General features: G+C 37.6%; 1 protein-coding gene across 26 annotated transcripts in view; it reads left to right on the top strand.

The window, feature by feature from the left end:
* The window catches only part of LOC108142367 (disks large 1 tumor suppressor protein), a 43065-nt gene that overhangs the window by 16507 nt on the left and 4430 nt on the right, over nucleotides 1-22128 (top strand). For 3 of the 26 annotated variants that reach the window (XM_041710782.1, XM_041710781.1, XM_041710787.1), the window contains 11 exons: nucleotides 4805-4981; nucleotides 11391-11414; nucleotides 12443-12991; nucleotides 13441-14116; nucleotides 15450-15537; nucleotides 15601-15814; nucleotides 16185-16598; nucleotides 16924-17026; nucleotides 17979-18053; nucleotides 19065-19109; nucleotides 20912-20992. In XM_041710782.1, the coding sequence (XP_041566716.1) occupies nucleotides 4805-4981; nucleotides 11391-11414; nucleotides 12443-12991; nucleotides 13441-14116; nucleotides 15450-15537; nucleotides 15601-15814; nucleotides 16185-16598; nucleotides 16924-17026; nucleotides 17979-18053; nucleotides 19065-19109; nucleotides 20912-20992 (2446 nt within the window). Of the gene's footprint in view, nucleotides 1-1454; nucleotides 1501-4139; nucleotides 4546-4804; nucleotides 4982-5072; nucleotides 6306-7063; nucleotides 7221-7443; nucleotides 7824-11390; nucleotides 11415-12442; nucleotides 12992-13440; nucleotides 14117-15449; nucleotides 15538-15600; nucleotides 15815-16184; nucleotides 16599-16923; nucleotides 17027-17978; nucleotides 18054-19064; nucleotides 19110-20911; nucleotides 21025-22128 lie in introns of those variants that run through there. The other 23 variants (XM_017266188.2, XM_017266191.2, XM_041710789.1 and 20 more) reach the window with 22 other exon arrangements.

Raw genomic sequence — 22128 nt, 5'->3', positions numbered from 1 at the left:
CTTTTCCGTTGCGGTTCGAGGTGATTGATGTCGCTGTACTATACCTATACATTAAAAAAAAAAAAACAGGAGCAGACACAAAGGCTCAGATTTCCAACCTTTCGCTTTCTCCTGCCCTCCCGCTCGCTCCGACAGCTGCCTTCTCGCTTGCACCCGCTGCCGTTTGGCAATTTACTTTGTTTGTTGTCCTTTCGCGCCCGCTTTTTTGCTGTTTCTCTTTGTTGTTTGTCGCCTGGGACATGCGTACTAAAAATCGGAGGGTCGTTAAGTCGTCGAGTCGTGAAATTCAGAAATCGTGAAATCGTGGAACCGTACAACGTTCATCGGAACGGCGAAATAGCGAAACGGTAAGTCAGAAATCGGCAAACGATAAGCGATAGGCGTTAGGCGGTAGGCGGTATACGAACGGTAAACTGTTGACGGGTACAGTGGGCTCTGACTGTTGGTAAACCCCTGGTTTCGCGATTGCTTTACTAATATATTTATTTGTAATTAAATTTTTATTTCTCTATCGCCAATATATTTAATTTTTAATTATGATGTACCACAGACTTCCCAAGAGATTTAAAATCACATATAAAAATTTTTAAAAGTATGCTATGATATATTTTTATTCAGCAAACCAAAGGTAAAAATGCTCATCCTCTTTCTCAAAAACTAAAAGGAAATAGTAATTTAACAATTTTTTTTTACCACAAATATCATTTTTAATAACAAACTTAACACAAAGTCTTTAGGACAAATGTCCTTCATACTTTCTTATTACTTTCTGCCCTTTGTAAAATTCTTTAAGCTTAAACTTCTTAGAAAAAAGTCAAAATTCGTTTAGATGAGAAATGTAAAGCAAAAAAATGCGTTTTTGAAGAAAATTTTTATGTTATTGACCTAAAATGTTAAATTGTATAAGTATTTTACCAAAAAAAGAAAAAAAATGAATGGAAATTACATTTAAATTTGTTTTTAAAGCGAGGTATCACTGTATCGCACCCAAGAATGTGTCTCTAGGTTTGAAGGATGCTGCCGGCGTGCCGACAAATGTTTGTTATCAGTGCTAACCAATGAACGATTGCCCAAGGTTCCCATTACTTATTTCTTTGGCGCTCTATATATTTTCTTTCCAAGTTTTTTTGTTGTTGTTTTTTGTTTGGCCGGGCCGAGGCAGCGACGCCGACAGAGGCGGTGCGGGGGCGGCGACAGAGGCAGAGGCGGTAAAACACGAACGCTCTCGGTTTTTGGCGAACGGACATGGACCCCCGGACCCGTGGGTCTGGTCTGGTCTGGTCTGGTGTGGTGTAGTATGCCCCTTTGGGGGTGGTGGGTGGTAATTCTCATGGGGGGGAGGTGGGTGGTAATTTCGGGGTGGGCGCTGGTGGCGGGCGGCAAAGGAAAAACGGCAGCGGCACACGGAACGGCAAAGGCGGTAGTAACAGTCGTGCCGTTGACGCGTCGAGTCGCACAACAATTTTGCATAGCGGCGCGTGGCTGTCTGCCTTTCAATATGTGTGTTTTTGTAGGGTGTTTGTGGTGTGCGTGGCTGCGGGGAATACCCTTTAACCCCCCAGACGCTGTTTAACCCTCGTTAAACGTGCAGGCACACAACAATAAATAAATAAAGCACAAACACTTGTGGTTCCACAATTCGGTTGATTTTTTATTATCCTTTTTTTTAGCCAACAGACAAACAAAATCTTAAAAATGCTTTGTAAGAGTTTAACAAAGTCGATTTTACTATATTTTGCCTTAGATCAATAATAAATAATAAGAACTTGAGCTTAGAGAACATGTGGATCGTGCAATTAAAATAAATTTCAATTATTAACAAAAATTACGCTTACCCACGATGTTATTTTTAATGAAAGAAAAAAATATTACTTGAAAATAAACATTGTCATATTGTTTTGTTTTTTTTTTTTCTCTGTGTGAGCCATAGCGTGTCCTTCCTCTCTATTTCTTTATTTAGTGTTGTTATCAGTGGTTGGTCGGCTTCCATTTTTTTTCTTTTTTTTTTTTCTTGAGACTTTGACACATGCGTGTCCATCACTCATCTCCTTTGGCGCCAAAAAAACAAACATTTTACATAATTGTAAGACAGAATGTACACATCAAATAAGAAAACAAAGAAAAAACGAAACGAAAGAACAACCAACAAGAAAGAACAAGATAAAACAAGACAAGACTAAGTTTGAGGCATTACAAGGTGAAAGGTGAACTACGGGGCGGATGAACAACAGGCAGACTTCCAAATATTACGTATACGCCCCACGTGCCGCACAGTCATCGCCCCCCAATTAAAACCAACACCAGGTGGCACAAATTAAAAGTGATTAAACCTGCACAGCAGTTAATTGAGCCATTACTTTAATTAATTGTTAGAAATCGTGATAACTCACAGCATATGGTTGACACGTTTGATTATAGTGGCAAATTCCGTAAGAAATTGCTAAGAATGTGCTATGGAATAAGTTTGTGTTGAATGGAACTATTTAGTTCTCTAATTAAATTTTAATAAAACTCAATAAACTCATTTTCCGCTGAATATTTAACTAATTATAATTTATGTGAAGAGAGACATTAAAAGTGTTTTAATGACCAAAAATTAATGAATGCATAAATTTACCATTTAAAAAAAATTTTAAATTTTTCACATGGAAAAAATAATTTTTTTTTAAAAAACAAATAAAACCAAACTTCTAAAAAAATTTATTCCAAAATGTTTTTATCATTTAAAATAAAAATTTAAAAAAGCACCTGTGATTTAAAATAAAATTGTTTTTTAAATATTCACTGATTTCTAAACTTTAAATGGTTTTCTGCAACACTTACTTAGTTCTTTCCTTTTCCCATTTCTCTCGTTTTTGTCTCTCTGCCTTTTGTTGTGTTTTTCATTCATGGCCGTCTGGCATTGGAAAACATCGTTAAAGCAACAAGAAAAGCAACATAAACGAGACGAGCAATATATCAATCTATTTATTTTGGCAGCTCGCACTGTTTGGTTTTTTTTTCGATTCTTTCATGCCAAATAACGTTTGGATTTTGATTTTCCGCTGCTAATTTCGTCTACAGCAACGAAAATTTTTCGAATTTAGAACATCCGCCGATGAGAACACATGTTCTCCCACTCCGGCTGTAAACAAAAAGTATTCAGCATTCGAATTTTGGACCTTGGCACACACTTTATAAAAATCGGACGCCAAACGAGAGCTCTCTACAAGAAAACAATGCAAACTTCAAAGTCGAATTTTTATAATCAACACAAAGCTACTTAATAAAAATCTCGAAAGCAAAATTAGCGAGCCAAAAAATATAACCATTTAAGAAAATAATAATTAAATAATAAAATCCGAACAAGAAACAGTATTGTTAATTTTTTTTTAATGTCGTCCTCGAACCAACAAAATAATTTTAATAAATTCCAAGCTCGATTAAAACCAAATCCTAGGTAACCAATTTGAAAACGTAAATATTTATTCTGGCAAATTGATCACAAATCAATTTTTCTCTCAATGCAAAAAATAAAAATAAATAAGCTCCAAAGAAAATAAAGGAATGATTAATGTTTCATTGAAATTTTTAGAGATATATAGTATTTTTCGAAACGATTACCAAACGAATTCGGTTTATTCCGGTTAATTAATTTTAGGTATTATTTCTTAAACGGCAAACCAAAATATTGGGGTATAAAAAACATTAACTGCAAATGTGTGTATGTTCCTTTTTTTTGTGTGTAGCACAAATTCAAATGGCAAACAGATTTTCATCTTGGTTTGTGTGTGTAACCGGTGAAAAACAAACAAAGACAGCGAGGGTGCCGATTTCAATCCCATTCGTTTCAGCTTTTCCGTTTTTCCGGCTGTTTGCACCCAACTTGTTGCTATCGCAACTCTTCAAAGAGAAAATACGCCATCACAATCTCGTCTTGATTAAATTGTTCTTTGTTCGGTCATAAAATTCGAATTGAATGGCAAGGCATTAAAAAGCTGTATGATATCTTGTTGAAAATTATATTTTTAATAATATTTAATATGTTATTCGAAAAACAAGAAATCTATTATAAAGAAAGTCCTTAAATACCTGAATCGTGGAGCCATTTCGGTGTAAAAAAAATATATATTTTTTTAATTATTTAAAATACTTTAAAGTGAAAATGAAACGCGCAAAGTGAAAAACTAAATCACAAACCAAACCAGGAAACATACTAGCCCACCGATTTAAACAGAACTAGAGCTTTAATTTATTTAAACAATACAAATTCGTAAAAATCGCGTGGCAGACAGAGGCCGCCTTGCACTGTGAGAAATGATAGACTGGGTGTCGATAGTGCGGCACTCGCGGCGTCGCTTTTCCAATTATGTTGGTGCGCGGTCGCCGGTGCGAATGCGTCGCCGTCGACGCCAACTGACCGCTCCGCCATCGCAACAACAACAACAACAACAACAGCAGCAGCAGGAGCAACACCAATCCAGGGATCGCCAGAAAAAGGATAAGGAAAAGGAAAGGGTCAATGAGTCGGGGGGTGGTTCGCGGTATGCCTGCTGTTGTGCCAATGTAAGTGCTGAAACTATCAACAATGGGTACTATTTTTGGGAATGCCAAAATTCTATGAATAATCTATCGCAATGAAATTGGATTTTGTGGGAATCAAATATAATTCTTAGGAATTCCCTTATTTATATGGGTCACAGTGGGAACTTTATGTTTTTCAAGATGTATCAATTAATTTTAATCAATGGGTTTAATGGCTTACAAACTGTATGTACTGTATGATCTTGATCCTGATCGCCTTTCGTTTAATTTTCTTTCGCAGAATCAGCGCATGCGCATCGAGTCGGATACGGAAAATGCGAAGGAGCCATCGATCGAGCAGCAGCAGCAACAGCGCAGCTCCCGCTCCCCACAGCAGCTGCAGCAGAATCCGCAGCAGCCGCAACAGCAGCAGCAACAGTTGCAGCAGGGATCCAAGTCCAGGAGCGGGTCGCAGACTGTAAGTTGCTGCAATTTAATCATTTGTGCCAACGGCTTTAGCTGAAAACCCGTAGCAGAAATCACAAATACAGATACAGTCACACACACAGATACACCAACACGCACACCAACGCAAGCGAGTCCTCGTAAGCCTCCATCAACATCAACATCAAAGCCAACATCAACACCAACACCATTACCAACTTCGCCTTAACAACGGCAATCACGCCAAAATGCTAAAGCGTGCTTTCGAGTCAACCTAGATTTCCCACCCATTTTCCGGCGGGAAAAAGTCCTCGAGGGCAGAACAACCAGCTCAAGAACATGCTGAGGAAGTGGAAACAGCTGGCTGTGTAATTAGCCCCCTGCTCGAAGAATTCATTAGTTCGTAGTTTCAAGGCTGCTCCCATTTGCACTTCGTTTTGGCGGTTTCATGAACAAATTAACAAGCTAATAGCGATAACTAATTAATTCATTTTGCAAAGCAATCCTAGAAGTTGTTAAAAAATCGCTTGATTTAGTGGGAAAAATAAAATCTACATTTTGTTACAGTTTTTAAATAGATTTTTTTTATTATTTACAAATTAATAGCAATTAAACATTTTATTTTTGAATTGACACATTGGAATTTATTCAATACCTTGTTTAATTTAAATAAATTGAAAATTTCTTGATTTATTTCTTCTAAAAGCTGTATTATACAATTTTATAGAATCGATTTGAAAAATCGATTAAATTCTTTCAAAATTCAGACAACAATTATATTGTAGATTTTTGTTCGATTACTTGAGTTACAGAACCGCAATCGCATTTTTACCTCAATTATTTATTTAGTACGGAAGACTTAACCGCCCACAATTTTAAAACGCCAATGGAAAAGCCGTGCAATTGGGAGCACGCCTGTTTTATGCCTTACCGCCCCCTCTATTTATCCGCCTTTTTTCCCCATTTTGCCGCCTTTTTAACGAATCGTTACTTACTTAAGACGCTTACGGCGCTCGGCCTCCTCGTTTTTGTGGGCCAAGCGTCGCCCATTTCCGTTTCCGGTGCGTTGTTGTTGCTCGTTGTAGCTTACCTGACCAGAAAGAAAACACAAATGAAAGCGAGAAACGTGCCAACAGGCGAAGCACATTTTCTTTATATTAAAGCTTACGATGTTTATACTAAGTTTTTAGTGCATGATTCCGTTATGTTTATGCTATTTTTCAAATAAAATTTGATTTGTGTTTAAGAGCGATGAAAAAATTGTAATAAAGCCAATTTGATCCAAATTTTTTATAATTTTAGTCTAAGTTTCATGCATGATTTGGTTATGTTAATGTTTTTATTTGCCAAATAAAATTCTATTTTAATTTAAGAAACACACCATGTGAAACCTTAAAAAATATATATACATTTTGCGCTTCTTATTTGACATGTTTGTTTGTTTTTATTGCTTTGATGATTTATGGTTTGTATTGATTTTTATTTTAAGTTTTGCTTTTGCCACTCAGAAAAACGTATTTAGAAACTTTTTCCTCGTTTCAATATTTCAATCTATGATATATGGGAAATATTGTAAGCACATTTGTGACGTTACATGGCCTTTTTTCGAAAAATTAAAAAAAAAATAGACCTATAATTAGAAACCGAGATTTGAACGCAGATTTTAAGGGAATTGAATAAAAACATTTTAAGGTATGCCACTTTCATGTCAAATTTCTGTAAAAAAATTCAAAAGCTTAGAAAGGGGGCAAAAAAAAAAAAAATAAATCGACCCAAAATCTGGAACTGGATTTGAACGCAGAGATTGATCTCTGTAACTTCTGTAAAAGTAATATTCCAATTAGAATCAGAAGGAACCAAGTTAGCCCTGACTCGAACCGTTACCATTAACCATATTTTGAACCGAAACCAAATTAAGTTGCATTTCACTATCAGGTTATTTTAGTAATCGCATATAACTGGGTTTATATATGGGAAATCTAACAACACAAGAAAAATTTTATATTTTTTTAACTAATTTATAAAAAAAAATGTTTAATATAAAGGGGCACGGTCCCCAATCTAGTAATTTTCGGCATGGTACAAAGATCAGTCTACGGTCACACTGCCGATAGGCGTAGCAATCGGTTTTTTTTTTGCAGCGCTATTAGATTAGTTGGGTGTGTTGTTTTCGTCGCGTTCGCTTTTCCGTCGCTTCCCTCGTTCTTTTTTGTTTGTTATTTGTGAATCTGGAAATGTGAATTGCGAAACAAAACACAATCTGTTTTATTTGTGTGAGTCAGCGTACAGTTATTTCCGTCGGCGGTTATGCATATAACTGGAGTGTGGCGATAACGATAGACCGCCTATCGATCGGAACGGAGGGGGGAAAAATGCCAACAAAACAAGGAGAGAGAGAGAGAATTTTCGTCGGTATACCGAAAAAAAAAATCGCCCTCTCCCTCTCTCGCATTGTGTTATTTTTTGTGTTTGTTGTTGCGGCAGCGGCCTCTTTTTTTTAGTTTAGTTTCCCGATCGCTAAAATACAAACAACACGCCCGTGCGTGCGATTTAAATATAATATATAAAAAGCAAACCACTAACCGTTCGAAATGTGTGCATTTTTGTTTATCTAGTGCAAAAGTTGGATAACCACAGGCAGCAAATAAAAGCTAAAGTAAATTAGTAAGAAGCAGCAGCGCCGGCTTTTGCCCGTGTGTTGGTGTTTGTCTGGCTGAAACGTTAACCCTTGAACTGCCATAAAAGTATATAAAATTGAGATATATAAATAATTAAACAAAGCTGCAGCGATGACAACACGGAAAAAGAAGCGCGACGGCGGCGGCAGCGGCGGCGGATTTATCAAGAAAGTTTCGTCGCTCTTCAATCTGGATTCGGTAAAAATCGGAGCATTATCCATTATCCATATCCATTGGCTTTATATAGCGAACAATATCTGGTGGAAAAGCTTGGCATCTACGCTCTATATAGTGCGCGATGATTCCATGGTTTATTTTTAAATCAAATTCGCAGACAGACTGAAAGCTAGCCGATTTTCCTCGATTCAAAAGCGATATACAAGTGTGCGAACAGCTGCGGGCAAAATTATAGTGGCAACATTACTGCTATTACTTCCTGTTTAAAGTGCATTGAAGTGCATTTAAGTTTATAGGAGAATCATTTGTTTATACCAGTTCTCAAAAAGTCTGTTTATTTACAGCTTACTTAAGTATTAATATTTGTTTACGCATGCTAGGAGCATTGTTTACCCCTTGAAAACAGTAATATTGCCCGGTTTATGGTTGCAACTGTATGCAACCTCACCTTAAAAAAATAGTATATGGTGATTTCTCATTTTAGTCAATAAGAATTTAACTAATGCTAGTTCTAATTTAGTTATTGTTCAGTCAATAAGAATGTTACTTTTTCATGGTTTTTTTTTTTTTGTTTCTGCCATTTTGCCCGCCACTGTGAACACATTCACACTTACACAATTGGGTGCGTTGTCATCGTTTTAGCGTCTTTGCGTTCGCAGCGAAAAAAAAATATTAGAAAGACTCTTGCCATCTCTTTCTAATGCTCGGTCAACGGTTCTTCTTTTGCTGGATTTGTTATTGTTTTCGCTTCTTGTGCTGCTGCTCCTATTGTTGTTGGTGCTGTTGTTGGTGCCCTTAATATGCAGCGCAGGCGTAGCCACTGCACTTGTTGTCGTTGTCCCCAATTTGATCTTCCCTCTCGCTTGTTTTTTGCCAGAAATAGTTTTATTTTCGAGTCTTCTGCCACCCACAAAACAAAGGAATTTACAGTGGATATTGACTATGTGGAAAAGTAATGCCACTTAAAAGCATACAAATTGTATTTACTCTAAAAGAGATGAAAACGCTTTAAAAATTTGTATTGCTTGAATATCAGCAATAAATTTTAAAATGCTAAGAACCTTTTACTAATGTCTTCTTTTCTAATGACCAAGAAATAATAATTTATCAACTGATGTCCAATGAAAAACCCAAGGAGATTAACTTTGTGGACTCAGTATACTTTTTATAAAAACGTATAAACAAATCACGCACCAGTCGACAGTGGGAACAACAAATAAGTTCGAAGGACAAGTTTACACATTGAACCATAATTTTAGTACTTCCCACCCCCTCTGGGTCGGAATAATGGGTTTGGGTTTCCGTTTCGGTTTAGAGTCTCGCAGGTGTTTCGACCACGATCATCGTCACGTCCCGTTTCGTACGTCCGATCTCATATAGTAAACCCCTGGGCAAAATGCCAACATTTTTCTATTTGATTTGATCAATGAAGTGCAACGCAGCTTGACGCATTCAAATTTCTTATTGGCCCTGTTCATATTTTTTATTTTTGCGCTTTAAATATGGTGTATATGTAGGTTCGGTGGTGTTTATGTTGGAACTATTCTCAGTAATCTTTTTAATTTTTTATGGCATACTGCCTAGCAAAATAAACGCGACATTTTTGCACTATATCTCACGCAATTTTCCTATGAGTCATTTTTGTTTATCTTGGATAACTGGGTCTTCCGTTTTTCTATTCTTCATTTTGTTGACTAGTCTTTTTAATGTTTTTAATGAACCATTTTGTGATTCAATCAAAACGTAAATATGAATTAAATTTCCAGTCCATGCAATAACGTATATTCATCAATTTTTTTTTCATAAGTCTTAACCTAGAAAAGTTGCTTTATAATATAGATAATTTGTATCTGCTGAGTACAGCCATTGTTTGCAATTTTACTCTAGTGCATTACGTATTAAATTTCATTTTCCCGCTTTGCATGCAAAGCGTGTAATCAAAAAAAAAGTACTTGAAATAGAGTATATATTGATGACTCGTTTGATTTGTGGGGTTGTAAGTGTTACTTTATAGCATCTCGATTCTTTTCATGACAGTCTCTAATGTGCATTGGAATTCTGACTTTCTTACAAAAGCTTAAGAATTTTATCGTCTATGGTTCGGTTTTCCGCATTTCCAGCGTGCTTGTGGCCCCCAAGCATATGTTCATCATAGATAAGATAAGCTTTCTATATATGATATGATTTGGCTTTAGTGCCAGCCACTAATTTCAAGGGTGTGCAACTTTACAAAAAAAAATGAGGCACCCGAAAAAAAAAGCAGAAGCAGAAAAAAACCGATTGTAGCTCGTTGGCCCCGTTAATATAGCGTGCTGTTGTTGTGGTTTATTTTTTGTTTTTGTTTTTTCTTTATGTTTTTGCTTGGGGTTTAGTTGGCTCAATGTCTTGTGTTTGTCCCAACACCCCTTCCACTTTTACCCCATTACCACCGAAACACGCCCGCTCCTATTAAGTGAGTTCCGATTGTTAACTTTATGATGTAATTTTTCATCTTTTTATAATTCTTTTTGGGTTGGAAAAAAGTGTAACCAGAGTTGTCAGCGGAAGCAAAAGCGGCACGAACCTGTTAGCCTAAGTGCCATGTACAGTGTTGGGTCGCTAATGGGATCTTATGGACGTAGCACGTCGTTCTTGTAATTACAAGAATAAAGCGCCATTGGAAGAGTTGATTTTTCAAGTTTTTGCCTTGCCTGTGTTCTTTGGTTTCCAATGAGTTATGAAATCGTTACACTTAGTTTAGAGGTTTCTCCGGGAAAATATCTATAAGTCATTTGAAAAACAAGCAAGTTGACCTTCTCTAAAAAAAAGGTTAAGTTTTTGTTTACAATTGAAATTCACAGTGGCATTTATTCAAAGGCATCTTATAAATAATTTTATAATCTTATAATATCTTTAAAAAATTGTAAGGCATGAAAGATAACACAAAAAGATATCCTTGAATCGCAGAATTCCCCTTTAGCGACTTACCACTGTCGCCGCCCCATCGAGTATCCTCCAGCGATTAACACACAGAGCATATTTAATATTTTTAGCCCGCCTTCTTAAGTTCCCTAGGCGTATACTTGACTTGACCCACTCCCAGGGTTAATTGGCAATTTTTCGCTAGACTAGAGCCACCACTATGGGGGCACTGGGGGGTTAAGAGGGAGAGCAACGCCCACTTTTGCATTGCATACAGTTTCTTAGGGTTAATGTTGCTGTCGTCGCCGCTTGATGAATTCATTTACACTGGGCTGCTAATCAATTGAACTCGTTTAACGATGCCATAACCCGTCCAACCCCACCCCTTAACCCTCCAAGATCGCTTCGAGTTGTGCAAGCTGTTGTTTTTGTTGCCATTTTTAGCGCACTGCTGTTGGTTTTTGTGCGACTGTTTTTCAATTTTTTTGGTCGCCCGTTAATTGCAACGAGAGTTTTGGCTACGGCCCAGATAATTCAAGATATTTCAAGAGTCGCCATTGACACGATTTCCCATCTCCGGCGAGGGTGCGGCCTGGGGGCTTTCGAGGGTTAAAATATATTTATAAGTCTCTGTACGGATCGAATCCTCTCTAAACTTTCCTCTTTCACTTTCATCACCCTCTACAGCTCCATAAGGCGTCGTCGGCAAAGGTAAGCCATTCGATGGACCCGAAACTAGAAAAGATTATAAGCCATCCTGTTGCCATTATCGATTTCTATTTAATATTAATGTGGTATTCATAATTTCAATAAAATATTTTAAACAAGATCAACCATTTTAAAAGTTCTTAATTAAATCTTTTTTTAAAGACAAGCTTTAACTTTTAAATTTTAATTTTAAAATTCCTTAAATTTAAGAATCTTTTGGGTTTGTTTTTAATAACTTTAACAGTTGTTAATTTGTCTTCCGTTTTTATATTGCAGCTAACTAATTTCAATATTTTACAATTTTTTTTGAGCAATACCACATATAGTTTTTTTAGTGGAAATCGAGAATGAAAACAGGCTAAAAATCAACGTTGTTTGTCTTCGTTTTAACTGCATTTGCATTTTTTCGTGTGATCGTCGTGTGTTCGTCTTTGTTCATGTTGTTTTATGTTTTCGCAGCCTAACTGAATTATCCATACTATGACATCATAAATCACAGCAAGACGCTGAGAAAGGTTATATTCGCATCTGCTCAAAATGACAGCATTCAAATTATAAACAAGGGCGTATGCTGGGATATTTTCTAACAATCAATACGATTATTGTACAATAAAAATAATGTCAATGGCCACATTATAATTGTGTTATTAACAAATCTGTTAAGCTAAAAATTAATTACTTATGTATTGCAAGTAATAAATCTGAAACTGACACGTTTAAGATCATATTTATAATGAAATGTATACAATAAAATTATAAACATTTGATTAACTCGAGCCATTTATTATATTTTAATATTTTTAAATTGATATTATGTTATTATTATGTTGTTATATTATCACAGAAAACATACTAATACTAATTAAAACCATTTTACACATAAAAACACATCTCATCACATATTTACATAATGAAACACTAAAACACTTAACACACCCATCATTATTCCAACGTTGTGGCGTTTGTGTGAATATTTTCTAACCCCCGAACACCGAATCAACCAGAAACTAATGATCTCCACTCCACTCCAGGTGAATGGCGATGATAGCTGGTTATACGAGGACATTCAGTTGGAGCGCGGCAACTCCGGATTGGGCTTCTCCATTGCCGGCGGTACGGATAATCCGCACATCGGCACCGACACCTCCATCTACATCACCAAGCTCATTTCCGGCGGAGCAGCTGCCGCCGATGGACGGCTGAGCATCAACGACATCATCGTGTCCGTGAACGAGGTGTCCGTGGTGGATGTGCCACATGCCGCCGCCGTGGATGCCCTAAAGAAGGCCGGCAATGTGGTCAAGCTGCATGTGAAGCGGAAACGTGGAACGGCCACCACACCGGCGGCTGGATCGGCAGCCGGCGATGCCCGGGATGCGGCCGGTGGACCGAAGGTCATCGAAATCGACCTGGTCAAGGGCGGCAAGGGACTGGGCTTCTCCATCGCCGGCGGCATTGGCAACCAGCACATCCCCGGCGACAATGGCATCTATGTGACCAAGCTGATGGACGGCGGAGCAGCGCAGGTGGACGGACGTCTCTCCATCGGGGACAAGCTGATTGCAGTGCGCACCAACGGGGTGGGTGTAGCCATATCATTTTTGTAATTTATGAGCCATATTTTGCATTAGTTGAGGTTTGTGTTAGGTTGAAAACATATAAAAATCTTGGTCTGTCCCATAAGTTTTATATAATATGGTTTCCATAAAAAAACAAGGCTTAGAGGTTTTACTAATTGATTAGTTTTATTATAGGCTAGGTCAAGTGTGATTTTTTTATGATTTCTTTTTTTTCTTTATGAAAACAGGCAGTGTTACAAGAAGCTATTTCAGAAAGGTATTGCAACTTTTTTACTTAAGAAGTTGAAGTCTTTGAGATTTATGTTGTTAAAAAATCATTGTATTCTCTGAATAAAAAAGAATTTATACGTTTTTTTAGTTAAATAAAATTACCTGACAATTCAGAGTCGGATAGCTTCGACTATAGATTTCAATGGCATCTAATTTAATATTTGTTTATATCCCGACAGAGCGAAAAGAACCTGGAGAACGTAACGCACGAACTGGCGGTGGCCACGCTTAAGTCGATCACCGACAAGGTGACGCTGATCATTGGCAAGACGCAGCACCTGACCACCAGTGCGTCCGGCGGCGGAGGAGGAGGCCTGACATCCGGACAGCAGTTGTCGCAGTCGCAATCGCAGTTGGCCACCAGCCAGAGCCAAAGTCAGGTGCACCAGCAGCAGCATCAGACGCCGATGGTCAATTCGCAGTCGACAGGTGCGCTTAACAGTGTGGGACAGACGGTTGTCGATTCACCACCAACACCACAAGCAACAGCAGCAGCAGCAATCGCATCTGCATCTGCATCTGCATCTGCCTCAGTCATTGCAAGCAACACCACAATCAGCAACACCACAGTCACCACAGTCACGGCCACAGCCACCAACAGTAGCAGCAAGTTGCCGCCGTCGCTTAGCATTATCAATAGCAATAACATCAACAACAGCAATAACATCAACAACAACATAAGCAGCAGCACGACGGCAACTGTTGCAGTTGCAGCCGCAGCAGCAGCAACACAAACAGCAGCAGCAGCAGCAGCAGCAACTCCACCCGCCACCTTCTATAACAATGCTTCCATGCCCGCCCTGCCTGTCGAATCCAATCAAACAAACAACCGATCCCAATCACCCCAGCCGCGCCGTAAGCGATTGATTTGTTTTGTTTATTATTTAACCGATCTTCTGTTTTAATTAATATACGCTCATCAATTTGTCCCGGTCGAGGGTGTTTATTGAAGGTCCTGCGATCTCCTTGAATAAATGCACTTGTGCTGGGCTCCGTCATTGCTCTTTGTTTCCTTACTTTTCGTCTATACTATTTTATTTAAAACACTGTTTTATCTCTGTTTGTATTATGTTTATTTTTATTTTATTTATTATTATTATCCATCATGCATATTCTTATCGTTGTACCTCTTACTTTTGTTAATACCTAATATGTTTACCCAACTATTTAATTTCTTATTTTTATATCTTGGACTTTCATACTGTTCTGATTCAAGCTCTCTTGAATACAAATTCTTGAATATTTTAACAGTACAATAACTTAAAATTGTAACCATCTTTCGTTATTTTAAACTGTATTTATTTTTTCAACTAATTTCTGTATTTAGATTTGTTTACATTTTAACCATTATGTGTATATGTTTTTGACCTGCTCGAGTGCGTTTATGGCATCTCCTTGAGTAAAGGCACTTGAGTCAGGTTTAATGCGAGACCTAATTGTATCCTTTAATCCTTCCGTAGATATTTCCTTTCACTAACTCCCTCCTTTTGTGGCAATATATATGTCCTCCTTATTGCTATTGCTGCTGTGCCAAGTAATTTGAGGCTCGAGAAGAGATCACTTTCATTTTCACACGCTGGAAGCTGCTCCCGCCTTTACCCGTAGTCTCCTCACCGCCATGCTGTTGATTTGAACATCCCGCCCTTTAGAGTTGTGCTCTGGATCAGACCATAATATCTGATCCCCCGATCTCTGTTGATTTGTTGTGCTGTATATTAAGGTGTTAATAAGCGTTATTGGTGTGTGCCTGGAGTCGTGTATGCCTGTGTATAGTGTGTGTTTGTGTTGTGGGGGGAAATCAAATGCAATCTTCAGTTTCCGTTCAGTTGTCTTCCGTTTCCGTTTCCGTTGGCCTCAGTTTTTGTCGCTGTCTCTTTTTCTTTAACCAGTTTGTTTCTCTTTCTCGGCGGTGCCTGCTGTCTCTGTCCCTTTTGTGTTTTGTCTGTCTCTGTCTGGAGTCTTTCTGGACGCGCTGAATCTGCAAGAAAGCATTATATTTCTCAAAGCATTATTAACCGCTCTATATATATCTCTCTCTCTCTGTCTCTGTCTTTGTCTCTATCTCTATCTCCCTCTTTGTCTATCTGTCTATCTTTGTCATGTCTCAATAATTATTCTCATTCAATGTGCTACGAAAAAACGACCGATAAACCTAAACAAAAATCACAAATTTCTGATAACAAACTAGAGCCCGGCTCGCGATACGCCTCCACAAATGTCCTGGCCGCCGTTCCGCCAGGAACTCCGCGTGCCGTCAGCACCGAGGATATAACCAGGTGAGTTCCTCTATCACTAATCCCTATAATTGAGTATTATATCATAGAGCCTTGTCTCCGCAGAGAACCGCGCACCATCACCATCCAGAAGGGACCCCAGGGTCTGGGCTTCAACATCGTTGGTGGCGAGGATGGGCAGGGCATCTATGTGTCCTTCATCCTGGCCGGCGGTCCGGCAGATCTGGGCTCCGAGCTGAAGCGCGGCGACCAGCTGCTCAGCGTGAACAATGTCAACCTCACGCACGCCACCCACGAGGAGGCGGCCCAGGCGCTCAAGGTCAGTACCCAATAAGGAATAAATGCCCAAAACGAAAAAAAAAAATATAGGAAATAGGAATATTACTAAACTGGTTTTAAACGATCAATATATTATCTGTAAAGTACATTTACTAAATACATTTTTGTTTTGCTTTTGACTGACCTTTGAATGAATACAATTTTAGCAGAACTTTTAAATATTAATTTATAAAAATTTACTAAAATAAATTTAAACAAGAATCGAAAAAGTGTATTTTCTTGCTAAACTCAAAAAAAAGAAAGAACTGAATTGTCTTGAAATTTATAGAATTTTTTTTTATTGATTGATCTTTAATCCAAAGCTACAATTCAAATTTCTTAGTTTTAACCAATTATTATTATTATTTCAGACTTCAGGCGGAGTGGTGACCCTGTTGGCGCAGTATCGCCCGGAGGAGTACAACCGCTTCGAGGCGCGCATCCAGGAGTTGAAGCAACAGGCTGCCCTCGGTGCCGGTGGATCGGGAACCCTGCTACGGACCACGCAGAAGCGTTCATTGTATGTGCGGGCCCTGTTCGACTACGATCCCAATCGGGACGATGGATTGCCCTCCCGAGGATTGCCCTTCAAGCACGGCGATATTCTGCACGTGACCAACGCCTCCGACGACGAATGGTGGCAGGCGCGACGAGTCCTGGGCGACAATGAGGACGAGCAGATCGGCATTGTGCCATCGAAGAGACGCTGGGAGCGCAAAATGCGAGCTCGGGACCGCAGTGTCAAGTTCCAGGGACATGCGGCAGCCAATAATAATCTGGATAAGGTGAGACGAGCTCAAGAAATATAACTAAAATCCCACTTTAAATCGGCAAATTTTAAATTTGTTTGTTATATTCAAAATATTTTAAAGCTTAGCAAAATTGTATAGCTCAGAAAGCCTACAGTTATCCAAGTCAATCTTTATTATTTTCTATATGTCTGTTATATTGCGCCATATCATAACTGCAAATGTTGGGTTAAATTACTTGATTGATTTTCTGAAATAAAGTAATCTTTTTCTTTATCTTAGACTACTTTGTTGTTTATCTTTATCTTAGACAACATTTCGCCAAAATTCATTTATAATAATTTATTTTCTTTTCTTCTAGCAATCGACATTGGACCGAAAGAAAAAGAATTTCACCTTCTCGCGGAAATTTCCGTTTATGAAGAGTCGCGATGAGAAGAATGAAGATGGCAGCGACCAAGAGCGTAAGTAGACCAAGTCCAAGGGAAGCCAGCAGTCCGTCTCTGTCACAGTCTCGATCGTTCGCTTTTTTCCCGGAGATGGCCAGTAATGGGAGAACATCAAGCAACTCAAGCTCAAGGCGTTTTTGGTTTAGTTATTTAGTACTTAAGGCTCAACGACTTTCACTCTGTCGCTTTTTCTCTACTGAATCTCTGACTGGATGTGCTTGTGTGCTTTTGGGCGGGTGTTCGATTGACTTGAGAGTGTGTCTGTTTCGATTACGATAAGAAGATATAAATGTTAAGACATCTTTCGCGAAGAGCACCAAATTTGCGCAAAACCTCACTCTCGTCGTTCTTGTCCAGTTTTTATTTAGCCAATGGTGATTGTTCTTATTTAAGCCTTTCATGCCGTCAAAAGTTATGTTAAATTACCCTAGTTGTATGTGTTTCAAAAAAGTTTATGAAAATTTTTACTATTTTTGTTTAAAATTAAGTTAATTGTGGGCACTAAAGGATTTAATTATATTTTAAATACGGCATACATTTGTTAAGAATAGTCATCAGCAGCTTAAAGTTTTTCACCTTACATTTTTTGCATTTGTCCTGCCCTGAGTTCATTTTTTTTCAATTGTTAAAATTAAATTAGATAAATGTTTCGTTTGATGTTTTTGGTTGACAAGTTCTTATTCACCGTTTCAACATTTTTGTTTTCGTTTTGTTATGCATTTTATATGATTTACATTTCTGGTTTTTTTCCATATGTTTTTCCCCACCGAAACCCGTGATGTCCAAACACTCATATTATCCACACTCACCAACTCCTGGATGGACCGATTGAATCCATCGATGAAACGACGAATCAACCACACTGATACATCACACATGCTCACACATTTCCTGTCCCATTCGATGTGCTTGGATGTTGGATGTCGTATTATCTTGTGTGTGCCCCGATCCCGAACTATATGTTTAGCCAATGGAGTTGTGAGCAGCACCAGCGAAATGGACATTAATAATGTCAACAATAACCAAGCGAATGAACCGCAACGTAAGTGTCGACAATATCAGGTGGAAATGTTTTCGAACGAAGCCGAAATCGGCGGTATATATATCAAGATCTATCCGCTTGTAAATGTATCAAGGTGTCAGGGCTTCTCAGATGGTCTAGTCTTGGTTAACAATCACACAATACACCTGTAAACGAACACACGCAAACACATTTTAGACAGTAAGCTATAGCCACACGATCTTACTAACCGTTAGTCCTCGCGGGGGATTTCTATATAGCTCATGGCCATCATCGTGTATATAGTCTTGGATTAAGCTAAACAAAAAAGTATCTGTATCAGAAGAGCGTTCTTCAGCGGCAGAGTTGCACGTTCTACATCAATGTACATCATATGATCATCACCAGCCCCATCGAGATGAAACCAACTTGATTTCGTTCATTTTAAAAGCTTTTCTCCCCGCTACTCTCTAATGACAGTACATTTATCTTCTTATCGCTCTTCTCTCTTTCGAAAATCAATACTAAAAACTTTGTGTCCAGCTGCTTTCATTAAATATCTACATCACTAAGACTTTAAACAGTTTATTAAAAACCTCAAACAACCTTTGACTACTTGCCATTTTGTTCTAACTATTATTACATACAGAAATAGAAGGAACCTTCAGATGGTTTCTTTAATTTGCCCATATCTTGAGTGGTTCTTACATCAAAGTTATATATCAGTTACCAGTTGAAAAACCAAACCACATTTTAAGTTCACTTTTTCTTAATAAATAATCCAAATATCATAAAGCTATTTTAATTGGACACAAATTTCGAGTATTAAACGTAACGTTACATACATTAATGGTAGCTTGGTGAAAAAAGAACCATTCAATATCACATATTTAACAAAATATAATAATAATTAATGTTGTGTCTACCCAAATGAAGCGATTTCCACCGCCATTCTGTTTTAAACTGACCAAAACATTTCTCTTTCGATTTCTTCTCTTCTGTTTCTCTCTTTTCTCTTCTCTTTCGGTTTCTCGTTTCGTTTCGTTTTTCTAGCCTTTATGCTTTGCTACACACAAGACGATGCCAATGCTGAAGGAGGTATGTACTCTATCAGAAAAATTTACCAACAAATCCATAACGATATCAACTTATACATGAATATTTAACTATATATCTGAGTATATTCACTGAACATAAAAAAGACTTAACATAACATTTAACCAAGTGCTAACTTTCGATTAACATACATAGAAATGCATTTGCTGTAAGAACTAACACAGTCTCAGCAGAAACACATGCGACTAACCACTTACCTGCATATATACATACATAACATGCCTATTTACATACATGCATACATCAAACATTACACGTGATCAAATGTAATTTGATTTTTCGTTGGTTCCGTTAGACTTTTCGGTTCTTAGTGCTTTTTATTTTCATCTATACATCTGTACATCACATGTATCTGCCGATCTCTACTCGTACATCACTCTCTACCGCTATAAATACATGTCAAGATTTTCCAAATATACATATATAGCCCACTATATTTTCTATGTACCTAACCGCTCCGCAAAACGTTTGCGGTAATATTTGGGTCGTCCAAATGTTCCTTTCGAAAGAACTCTATCATATGCATGTAAATGTCCATTAAATGTACACTAAATGTATAAAGGGAATGAGAAAAAAAATGTAAAATCGGATGTACATCAGATCTTCATAGAATATATGAACAGATTCTACCACCTTTACATAAGGCTATACAGGAAATCTGTACATCGAATCTCCTTAACATCCAGCTATGATCTTTCAAGGACAAGGGCTCTGTACTTTAGGTTTTTGTGTTCTCCTTTTAATTTAAATGTTTGGTCCACCTGATTGCTTACATTACATTGAGTACATACGGACACTGCAGACAGAACTAAAATGATATACCGTTTCGATCTCAGCTCACTGTTCCTTTTTATCCGCTTGTATCACGTCGTATTTCAATGTTGCCACACTCGATGCGATATATAATGTACATATAGATGTAACTGGAATGGCGTACTTGGTGTAAATACAGAACAGATCATACAGCTACACCACAGCCAACCGAAAGAAAGATTTTCTGGACATTTCTCAGCTCGGAATGCACACGAAAAGTCCATATACGTACACAGGGAGAAACTCAACTCAAATAAACTCCCCCATTCTCCCTTTCAAGTGCCATTTTTAAGTTTTCAATCAGCCACAGATAGACAGTACAAGACATGAGTAAAAGGTGATTTCGATTTCGATTTGTTGTTAATCCTTTGGTATTTTTGTTCTTCTATTACATTTAACCCCTGTGTCTGTGAACTACTTTGAATTCTTGTGTTGTTTGCCTACTACTCAACTACTACCAACCAACAACAACAACTACTTCAACAACAACGACAACAACAACTACTGCCGTTCGAATCTACTACTATTCTACTACTATGTCTGCTACTATATCTACTACCGATTTATAATTATGCGTAACGCAAACGCAACTTCACTCCATCTCTCTTTGTTTCTCAAATATATATAATATATATATCTATGATGGAACCACACCGAAACACACATCCCTAATTATTTGTTCTTTGTAAACCTCTGTTTAACTCACGAAACTTTCTCTTGTTCTAAATACACACAATCCCATTCTACACATATCAATAAATCGCTCTATATATAAATATTTAACTTCTCAACAACCAACCAACCAACCAACCAAACAAACCGAAAAAATCCAACCAACAACCAACCGATAAATATCTTTATATGTATACATATATATTTGTTATAACCATGCGTTCACGAACTGCGACAACAACAACTACTAAATTCTTCTAAATCTGCGCTATCATCGCTATCAACTAATCACTGCTCAGGCGAGATTATCTACAGGGTGGAGTTACCCGATATGGAGCAGATAACTCTGATCTACTTGGAGAATAATGATGCTGACTATCGTAAGTCGAGCATCTGAACAACCAACAATCACAAAAATATATAAAACAACCACAAGAACCAACAGCAAAAATACAGCAAAAGTCTCTTCTCTTTTTGTAATACTAGTGAAAATTATAACAAAGCTTATGTTTTCTTCTACTTAAAAAAAAAAAAAACCGAAAGAATGAAAGTTAAATATTTAGTTATGAATACAAAGAAACAAAATTTTGCAAGATCAATTCCTTTTGGTTATATTTTTTGTTCTTTCTTTTATTTCTGCCTATCTCTTGCTTTGTCTCTCACTCATGCTGTCTCACTTCATCTATCTCTCTGCCTCTTTCTCTGCTATACATTTATTTCTATCGCGATTTGTCTTTAAAAAATACATTTTTTAGATAAGTTTCTAAAATGCTTTTAGTAGGTTTTGGTTATTCCATTTCTTTCTTTCAATGATTTTATTTTCTATATCGGAATATTTACTATGAAAAGCCTTAAACTCTCTTTTTGCAAGTAGAATGATTATTTTTATACTAGCAGAGACATTTCGTTAATATTATTACTACATATATTATTTAAGACCGTGCATATGCTGCATACAACTGTCTTCAAGATCAAACTGCAATTGCAAAACCATCTAAAAAACTTCCTTGGACACAAAACTTGAACTTTATAAATTTTTTTAGTTTTCCTGAGCCTTATAGTTTGCTTATAAGTTTTTGAACTGTTGTGAAATGTTGATAGTTGCGTAGAATCGAATGATGATAGAAAATTTTGTGAACCCACCAGAAACACACAACTGTCACACTCACAACCTGTATTGTTTGCCTCTTTTTTTTTGGTTGCCACACTGCGTAGTATCACCCGAGCAGCAACAGACGTTGACCCATGGATCAAAAGATCTGAACGCTTCCCAAATGAGCTGAGTGCTTAGAGTACTTTTATCCCTTTGCCCGGTTAGTTGTATGTCCCTGTCCTTTTCTTAGCTAACTAAAACACACTCACCTGGTTGACACACGTCTATCTAGATCATATAAAGAGTACTGGACCGATTCCAATTTAGTTGGTTTGCTGTTGTATTTATGTATTGCTCGTCTCGTGTCGTGTATTTTGCATGTACCCTCCACCCGAATCACCGCAAAAATTGTTTCTGTTTAAG

The sequence above is a fragment of the Drosophila elegans genome, unplaced genomic scaffold (assembly GCF_018152505.1).
Source record: "Drosophila elegans isolate 14027-0461.03 unplaced genomic scaffold, ASM1815250v1 contig_149, whole genome shotgun sequence".
NCBI classification, from domain to species: domain Eukaryota; kingdom Metazoa; phylum Arthropoda; class Insecta; order Diptera; family Drosophilidae; genus Drosophila; species Drosophila elegans.
This window is presented reverse-complemented; position numbering and strand designations above follow the sequence as displayed.